General features: G+C 39.8%; 1 protein-coding gene across 1 annotated transcript in view; it reads left to right on the top strand.

The window, feature by feature from the left end:
* The window catches only part of LOC123775273 (putative leucine-rich repeat-containing protein DDB_G0290503), a 58,746-nt gene that overhangs the window by 25,654 nt on the left and 22,882 nt on the right, over positions 1-10,210 (top strand). Inside the window, 4 exon segments of the mRNA XM_045770264.2 lie at positions 6,084-6,299; positions 6,804-6,965; positions 7,652-7,777; positions 10,034-10,210. Coding sequence (XP_045626220.1) covers positions 6,084-6,299; positions 6,804-6,965; positions 7,652-7,777; positions 10,034-10,210 — 681 coding nt within the window.

Here is a 10,210-nt window from a genome sequence, read left to right on the forward strand (position 1 = left end):
TAATTTTGAAGGGGTGTTCTAATTTTGTCCATACTGTACAGTTGCAGTGTTAAAGTGTTTGAGATTCATTATCTGCTTTAACGATATGGAAGCTTAACTCTGGTAGTTCCTGTCACACTGGTGGACTCCTTGTGTTATCCGTGTAATATACTTCTTAATATTTCATAATTAAACTGTGTTTGTTGTGTGGTGGAGAGTTGTTACTGTGTGGTGGAGAGTTGTCACTGTGTGGTGGAGAGTTATCACTGTGTGGTGGAGAGTTGTCACTGTGTGGTGGAGAGTTATCACTGTGTGGTGGAGAGTTGTCACTGTGTGGTGGAGAGTTGTCACTGTGTGGTGGACAATTGTCACTGTGTGGTGGACAATTGTCATTGTCAGTCAATCATGAAGGGACCAGCACGACCAGCCCTCACTCCTCGGTGTCATGCAGGCTTAGTGCCCGTTGATCACAAAACTGATCGTACCGTACACTCTCGCCTAATACAGTGTACAGTACTAGTGTTATGTACGTCCCTCTTGTGATCTTGCCCAAATCCGGAGACTTCACCTCCGGTGAGGTGCTCGGAACTCTGGATTATACACTAAATTAATCCCATTTTAACTAATATTCACATGGGATTATAACTTAGCTGACATCCGTTGGTCACTAATTCGTCTTGACTTTCAGCACAAACGAGTCTATATTCATGGGCTCGCTAATAAGACTGGCGTCCTCTACTGCTGTAGTCAGGTCACCATGCATCAACGAGACCTTCGGTTAACTGGTTCAGTGAGCTCATTTCTTTGTAGCATCTCAAGTGTTGTTGCGTACAGCTGTTGTGCAAATTATTTTCTTCGGGGTGAGTTGTGACACAACACATCGTTCAACCTGAAGCCTAAGGGCTTGGCGACCTATTTATTCTGCTTCACTTCGCCCTAGACGTTTCCTTGCTAGACATTTTCACTTCTTGGCCGGTGGATTTGTGTCACACTTAAGGCCAGGTAATGCTTCATTGCACTGACAACAATTCCAGTACAACCTATGATGCGAGAATTATCTTATGACAATAAAAATCAAATAATATAAAATTATGACCACTTGGGCTGGACGGTAGGGCGACGGTCTCGTTTTATGCAGGTCAGCGTTCAGTCCCCGACTGTCCAAGTGGTTGGGCACCATTCCTTTCCCCTGTCCCATCCCGAATTCTTAATGCTGACCCCTTCCAAGGGCTATATTGTCGTAATGGCTAGGCGCTTTCTCCTGATAGTTCACTTCCCTTATAACATTACACCCTTGGGTTCTCGACTGCAAGCTATCCGATATACATCATTCATCCTTCACTATTCTTCCTTGAAGACGAGTTTGACTTAAGGTAGCAGAGTCATGCGACGCTCCACAAGGACTTGGCACTGATAAGACAAAATCCCAACTGCGTGACGATCTCCATAGCACCAGCAAACGTCTGCTACTCTACCTGCACTTTTATGCGTCAACCCTGGCCATCATTATGGCATTATACATCAACCCTGGCCATCGACTTGGGTCAGAATGTATGCTCAAGTCTCCCCAAGCCGCGGCGTGCTGCTATAGGCTAAAGTCTAAAGTGCTGCAATAGGCTTTTCTCAATCTGGTCCTTCTCTAAATGGTCATTTTCGATTTCAAAGGCATCTATATGATGTCTCTGGTCCGTTGCAGCTTCCCGTAAATGGAGAAGTCCAGTCTCTCTTTATGCTTGGCTACTCGACTTCACATGCATGATTTCTATACTATTAACATAGAACTTAACACATGTGCACGATTTTTATCCGCAAAAGTTAGGCTACGTAAAAAGTTAAACCAAGATATTACAGGAGTACATGCTATGAAACGTGCTGTTACATGAGGTCGTATATCCTTAGAGCAGGTAGAGTAAATGACCTGAAAATGCTAATTACAGTATCTACTTACAATATATAATGACTTCAACTAGTGTACTATGGTCTATTGTTCTATATCTCTATAAGAAAGTTCGTATTCAATTAGCTACCCTAAGTGGAAAAACCTTCGTAAGTTCATTTCGGGATTTAAGTGTGGTTTCGACCACTCGTAGCTTTACGTAAACTGGATATAAGTCATTTTTTCTCTACTACATAACACTGAGATCGACCAAAATGACCAAAATATTATAGCTGGTGAATCTAGTGAAGAGTAATCCTTCGTGTTAGTTATATATGCATTCTCTGCTTGAAACTTGAAGTAAATATGTGTTTGATGATAGTAGAATTAGTTTTATAATAGCAAGATATTATACCAGTAGTTATTAAGTAAATAAACACTGGTGAACATGAAATATGAGAGAAGGTGATGAGCCCTGCCTGATGGGATCATTTACTATCACCAAATGCCCCTGTTCACCTAGTAGTAAGGGTGTACCTTAGCTATACATACCCATTTCTAATTTATTTAGTTTGGTTTTATTTTGAAATTAAATCTGGGTGAGACATAAAATAAAAATATGCTGCACAAATGATGTTAGGTGAGGAAAAGGGTAAAAATGTCAAAAACTTTATTCATTGAATACTTAAAGCTATAATTATGACTATATAGATTATTAAAAAAGAGAGAGGGAAGTAGGGGTCCAAGACCTCTTCCTGTTATACAATTTTGGTGTGGAACAAGTAATTATCAAAAGAAGGCACCATGCCGGGAAGGCTATGTAGCAGTAAGGCAGTGAGGTGAGGCAGCTACTTATTTGAGAAATGCTTATTTTATTTACCTTATAAGCTGAGGCAACTTATTTTATTTGAGGAATACTCAGCTGATTCCTCTACATTTAGCATGGAACAAATTTTTGTCCAAGACCTTTTCCTGTTACTCAATTTGGCTGTGTGTAACCAAACTAGAAGTGCTCTACAAATCAAGGGACCCAGAATGTGGAATGACCTCCCGAATCATGTCAAAGGCTGTACCTCTCTCAACCAGTTTAAGAGTTAAACCAAGTACTGCCTAATTAACTCCATGTAACCTAACTTACCTCCTAAATGTCAACCCATGTCTTGCTATTTTTTAAACAACGCTGTTCACCAACATGTGCAATTGCTGATTTATGCTATGTTAACCCCCCTTTTTGTATTTTTTATTCCTTCTTTCAACACAATTTATACCTAATCCCGATTACTATTAAGTTTTAGTCTGTGTTTTTTCCCCCACACCTTGCCCGAAATGCTATGAGTATTAGTGGCTTTAGGTATTGTATGTACTAGCTCTGTCTATAAATCCAACATTATGTTTGTAAATCAACTGTATGTACTTTTCCTGAATAAAATGTATTTATTATTTATTTTTTAATCAGTAAGTATTAAAAGAAGGCACCAAGCTGGGAAGGCTATGTAGCACCTTTGTGTGTAACAATAAACCAAATTTTTTTTTAACAAATAATGCACCTGTATGGTAAAACAAATCCTGTCAGCTGTAAAAATATTGATGCAGTTATTTAAATGAAAAATATAATGAAAGAAATATTACTGGTTTATTTTTATCCTATCTTTTTGTACTGTACAGTGTATCCAAGGAAGTGAAAAATTGAGACATAATGCACAATTTAATGAATGATTAACATGGATTAGCAGTTCAAAAGAAATATGACTATTACATATCAACATGAGATCTTAATGATCCATAGTCAACATGATTTAATAAGGATAATACAGTACTGAATTTGTAATAATACAAACTATAATTTAAAATCTTTATTACTGATTTTTTTATTAAGAAGATTAGGTATACACAGCAATGTACCTATTGTACCTAGCAATACCCTATTCTATATGGAATATTACACAGTGTAGATAAAAAACTAGCTATAAATTTATCTAATACTCCCATCTCACAGGATGGTTAGACATACTGTACATGGAATCAATTTAGAAAATACCAGCCTCAATACAAAAAACAAATCAACTCTGACTAAACAACTCTAAGCAATTTTCACAAAAGGTAAGCACTGAATCATGGAAACATTATATTATAATTACTCTTACCAGTTTCTACAAGACTCCTCTCAAACAATGTATTTTTAAACATGTTTAGGTATACACAGCAATGTGCTGCTTCCCTATTCATTTATTTATTTATTTATTTATATATATACAAGAAGGTACATTGGGTTTGAGAGAATACATAGGATAGTACAGTACTGTATTTACATTCTTGTAAAGCCACTAGTACGCGCAGCGTTTCGGGCAGGTCCTTAATCTAGCAGATAATTTTAAGTAGGTAATTTCAATCAGAATTGATAAATGAAAGATACATTACAAGAGAAAAATGAGATGAGAGAGACTGTATTCTGTATAAAGGACCACACAGATCAAAAACCAAAGGATCAAAAACCAGCTACAAGCTCATCCAACATCCTCACCTCACAGGATGGCCAGTCATACATGGAATTAGGAGAGAACAAAATACTTAATGCTGATCTATTAGCCTCCACTGGCAAAATCTGGGTGCAGCACAAGAATATCTTCCAATATTCCTGAGTGTATGAAGTAATTACAGAGCTCAAAATACCTCATACCATTTGGTATGAAGTCACTGATAACAGGACAATCACAGATATAGTGTTCGAGAGTATGTTCTCTCAAGTAGGACTGAAAACAGATGTTTTTTTCCACCAAGAGGGCTATAAACCCATGGAACCGCCTACCCGATGAAGCCGTAAATGCCAAATTCCAGCTAAAAAATATCATTAAGACAATTGGCGGGTCCTTTAACAAGCCGCCGGCTTTCTGTCCTCTTCAAGGTCACTAGATAGTTAGTGGCCCTTGGGTAAATTCAGTAAATATATACAATAATTGTCAGCGCATCTTCCGAGCAACAAGGACAGCTACACAGTATCTCTTAGAATTACGTAGGTAAACAACAAATGTAACATATTTGTTTACTACAATGTCGGTGCTGGCTGTAGAAGTTGAAAAAACATTGTTTTACTTCGAAATATACTAATTTTATAGGAAAATTCAACGTAAATAGGAGGCAGTAGAGCTCCGATAAACCAGCGCTAAATCTTCAATATGAAGAATGTTGCTGCTCTCTGATTGGCCAAACGAAACACAGTAGTGACCTCTATCGGCACGCAGGTGAACCAACAATTTTCTTCTTAAGTGGACCTTATTGAATCGCACCTAAGCATCTTCTTAGGGCGCACTTAGGAACCTTCGTAGCAAACCCACTTACGAAGAAATACACAGAGCTTCCTGAATCTAGGTCCTGTACAATTGTGTGTTTACCAGTCGTGAGTCTCCGAGTAAATACGAGTAATATACATACAGTTAAATATCTTTGCTATACTACATTTTTACAGGTATCTATCTCTAGCATTTCAACATTAATGTACTTTGATACCAAGTTTCTTAGACTGTATTTGAGCACTGTAAATGTTGGCTCAGTGTTTGAACAAAACTGAACACAGGAAGAGGGTTAGAACAAGTGCAGAACGGAAGTCTCTCACAGGTGCGAAATTTTCCCACAGGTGTAAAATTTTTCCACAGGCGTGGAATGTTTTCTCAAAGATATATGAATATTATTTTATAAGTTTATGTACACTTAGGACCAGGGCAGGTGTTTTGGTTCTATTGATAATTATTTGTTCATACAGTACGTAGATGAAGCATTTAGAGATGTGCGATTCGAACATAGGAAATGAGTGAATCGCTCCTAAAAAAAAAACTTCATACGTAATCAGTTGCGAGTCACGTGTAGTTTTTTTCATTTCTGAACAAGGGGGAGCCTAATGGATTAACGAGCATTTGGAAAAGTGTATAATAATCAACTTACAGGAATTCGAACTTGGTTACCCTTGGATTGTATAATGTCTTATTTACAAGTGTTTTCAAGTTATTTTCATTGTTATATCATATAATTTTCTCAACAAATTTGTCCTAATCTGAGTACTTCAATTAGGAGTTATTAAAATGAGGATGATACTGGTATTCACTGCCACACAGGACAGAGGATCATAATACACAAGACAATAGGCAAACTGTAGACTTTGTACATATACTGAATTACCCAGATTAGGCAAAATTGTAAATTAATTTTGTTAATGTTAATGTTGCAACTTCCCCAGGCTGACGAGCGTCAGCGGATGCTGCTTGGCCAGATATCTCAGGGCCTGGACCGGCTGCTGGCTTCCGGCCCATCGCTGGAAGCCTTCCCAGGAGGTCCTCCAACTGGTGATGATGGTGACGACAACAACGTTCTCAAGAACCTCAAGAAGCTCACCAGGAAGGTCAACACTGTGGACACTTTCATTCAGCAAGAGCTGAGGAAGGTCTCAAATGAGGTCAGTTATGAGGGCAGCTGCGAGGTTTAATTCCATGTTATCTTGGTAATGTTTGATTACTTTTGAGTGATAGTATGAGCATATATTATGGATCTGTCATGTTTATTTTTGGTTTCTTCTGTTTCTGGTAGCTTTTCATTCAATATCTCTAGAACCCTTCATCGTACTGACTTCATACTTTTATATTTTAGTGTGTGTAAAAATGTCTGTCATCTGTGCGATATCTTAAGGAAGCTTCATATTCCTTCCCTCCGTCCTATCCAGGTTCTCAAATCCTTTCCAAGTGTTATATAACCATACTGACAACGCTTTCTCCTGGCCGTTCAGTAATTGTGCTTCTGGAAGAGTTAAGCTTCGGCTCGTTGGTCCCACCTATCTCATATATCAATTTATTTATTTATATACAAGAAGGTACATTGGGGATTAACAGAGAACATAGAAATTGAGTTGATTTTACATTCTTGTAAAGCCACTAGCACGCCAATCACAATCAATCACCTGCAGGTGAAGATCGTTGGCGAGTCTGTGGATCAGCACATGGAGCAGCTTCAGGAGCGTCATGACCGTCTCTCCTCCAGCATGGACACCTGCCAGAGTCAAACTGTGGCGTCCATACAGCACCTGGGAGCCTCTCTGGTCGCCGCCGCCGACAAGATCCAAGAACAGGTGAGAACCATCACACCCGCGGGAAAGGCACCGAAGTGTTTTCCTTATATCAAATTTGCTGTGGATGCTTCATTTTTTAAATTTAGTTTACATTGAACACTAGATTTGATCTCCAAAGTAATAGGTTTGTTAGTAAATATATATATATATATATATATATATATATATATATATAATATAAATTAACCTTTGCATATAGATTGATTGTTGCTCGAGAGCTTACATCGTTCCTCAATAAATTTTTTAAGTTTAAAATTTACTATTTATATTAAGCAGTAAATTTTATATTAACTACTTAACATAAGTAGTAATTATAATATTAACAGTTTATTATATAATTATTTATAATTAGGTACTACAAATTCTCAAAGTAGTCTATCGTATACCTGAAATAATTGCTAACCTTTAAACTTATCAGAAACGCTATGCCTGTTAGTTCAAGTTCAAGTATGTTTATTGAGACAAGAAATACAGTAAATACATCTCAAAGGGATAAAGTAGCTTAGGCTCTTTCTACCCCCAGTGCCTGTTAGAAGCTTTGCAAGAATATACCATTTGCCATTGTAATTAATTGTTCATAATTACCATTCATTGTAATTAATTGTTCATAATTACCATTTATTGTAATTAATTGCACCATCGTCATTTCTTTAAATCACACACTAAAAAAAATGTTGTATATGCAGATGGAAGAGCAGCAAGGGTCAGGGTGCAGCGAGGCCAAGAACGTGACCTCTCGCCTGGACACACTCGACCAACACTATCGCCAGCAGGAACACCAACTCCAGGGCTTTACCGAGCAGACGCAGAAGGTGGGTCTTGGACAGTGGCTGGTGCAGACACAGGTGGTGGGTCTTGGTCAGTGGCTGGTGCAGACACAGGTGGTGGGTCTTGGTCAGTGGCTGGTGCAGACACAGGTGGTGGGTCTTGGTCAGTGGCTGGTGCAGACACAGGTGGTGGGTCTTGGTCAGTGGCTGGTGCAGACACAGGTGGTGGGTCTTGGACAGTGGCTGGTGCAGACATAGGTGGTGGGTCTTGGTCAGTGGCTGGTGCAGACACAGGTGGTGGGTCTTGGTCAATGGCTGGTGCAGACATAGGTGGTGGGTCTTGGTCAGTGGCTGGTGCAGACACAGGTGGTGGGTCTTGGACAGTGAATGGTGCAGACATAGGTAGTGGGTCTCAGACAGAGGCTGGTGCAGACACAGGTGGTGGGTCTTGGACAGTGGCTGGTGCAGACACAGGTGGTAGGTCTTGGTCAGTGGCTGGTGCAGACACAGGTGTTGGGTCTTGGTCAGTGGCTGGTGCAGACACAGGTGTTGGGTCTTGGACAGTGGCTGGTGCAGACACAGGTGGTAGGTCTTGGTCAGTGGCTGGTGCAGACACAGGTGTTGGGTCTTGGTCAGTGGCTGGTGCAGACACAGGTGTTGGGTCTTGGTCAGTGGCTGGTGCAGACACAGGTGTTGGGTCTTGGACAGTGGCTGGTGCAGACACAGGTGGTAGGTCTTGGTCAGTGGCTGGTGCAGACACAGGTGTTGGGTCTTGGTCAGTGGCTGGTGCAGACACAGGTGGTGGGTCTTGGACAGTGGCTGGTGCAGACACAGGTGGTGGGTCTTGGACAGTGGCTGGTGCAGACACAGGTGGTGGGTCTTGGACAGTGGCTGGTGCAGACACAGGTGGTGGGTCTTGGTCAGTGGCTGGTGCAGACACAGGTGGTGGGTCTTGGTCAGTGGCTGGTGCAGACACAGGTGTTGGGTCTTGGTCAGTGGCTGGTGCAGACACAGGTGTTGGGTCTTGGTCAGTGGCTGGTGCAGACACAGGTGGTGGGTCTTGGTCAGTGGCTGATGGAGGTACAGAAGGTGGGACTTGGACAGTCAACCCATCCATAAGGGTTATGTGCCTTTGTTATAATCACCACACAGTCTATTATTGCTTCCTGTTAACAGTACCAAATTGCATTACATAATTAGTGCTTTAATGTACAGTACTTCCTATTTTTTATTAGGTTAAGTTTAGGTTAAAGTTGTGTTAAGATTTAAGTTAGGTTGCTGATTAGGTTGAGTTTATGGTTAAGTTAGGTATATTGCATCCTCAAACATGTGAAATTCTTGCCTACGGCACCTCATATATTATCACTATAGCTTCAATCACATGAGCCCTGCAGAGAGCCCTGCAGATTACACAAATGTTTCAATGGAATATGCCAGAAATTTGTTAAGACTTACAAAGTGGATATTAAATGCACATGAAAGAGAAAGCTAAATATAAGTTCGAGTATCTAATGAGTAGACGAAGATAAAATTAATACAGTGTCTTTAATGAGGTACAGTATGTATTGGTATCAAGTAACCATTATTTGATGTTCTGATGTAGTATATATAGGTTTACAATATTTTTATTTTTTTTTTATACAAGAGTTCATACATTCTTGTACAGCCACTAGTATGCATAGCGTTTCGAGCAAGTCCTTAATCCTATGTTCCCTGGAATACGACCCCCACAAAGAATCGTTTAACAACCAGGTACCCATTTTACTGTTGAGTTAAACAGAGGCTACAGTTAAGGATTTGCGCCCAGTAAATCCTTCCCAGCCAGGATACGAACCCAGGACAAAGTGCTCGCGAAACGCCAGGCGAGTGTCTTGACCACTACACTACGGAGGCTGCCAATTAGGCTTTAGGCTTTATGAGGGTTTAGCATATGCTGTTTTTTGAGGGCTTACACATGTCCTACATTACTCAACTGGTGAATAGTTGAAAGCTCTTTCATTTAAAAATATTGAGATTAACCTTCTTGTTGTTATAAGTTATACTAAATTACATACGGTAAATATAAAGAAAAAGCTGATTTGAATTTTAGGAAATAGAACCTTGTTCATATTGTTGCATTAATAAAAGTCTGATAACCCAGCCTTAGGTATTTACTATCGGTGCAAATTGTAATGTTAGCAACTTGGATAATTGTAGCTGATAGCTTGTTTAGAAATATTAGTTTTTGTCAACCTAGTAACTATAGTTCTACTGATATTGATTACAAAAATGTAATAATTTGATATTATGTATGTACTTCAGAGTCTGAATGAGCACTTAGCAACACTGAAGACATTGCTGGAAGAGAGTCATGCTGGTCAAGCCGTCATCAATGCCTCTATGGCCGATCTCGCTCTTAATTTACGCAGCTTAAACATCACTAACCAAGAGGGACTGGGACACTTATCCTCTGATGTCACAACAGCTCTTAAGGACAAC

Source organism: Procambarus clarkii, chromosome 70, assembly GCF_040958095.1.
Source record: "Procambarus clarkii isolate CNS0578487 chromosome 70, FALCON_Pclarkii_2.0, whole genome shotgun sequence".
NCBI classification, from domain to species: Eukaryota; Metazoa; Arthropoda; class Malacostraca; order Decapoda; family Cambaridae; genus Procambarus; species Procambarus clarkii.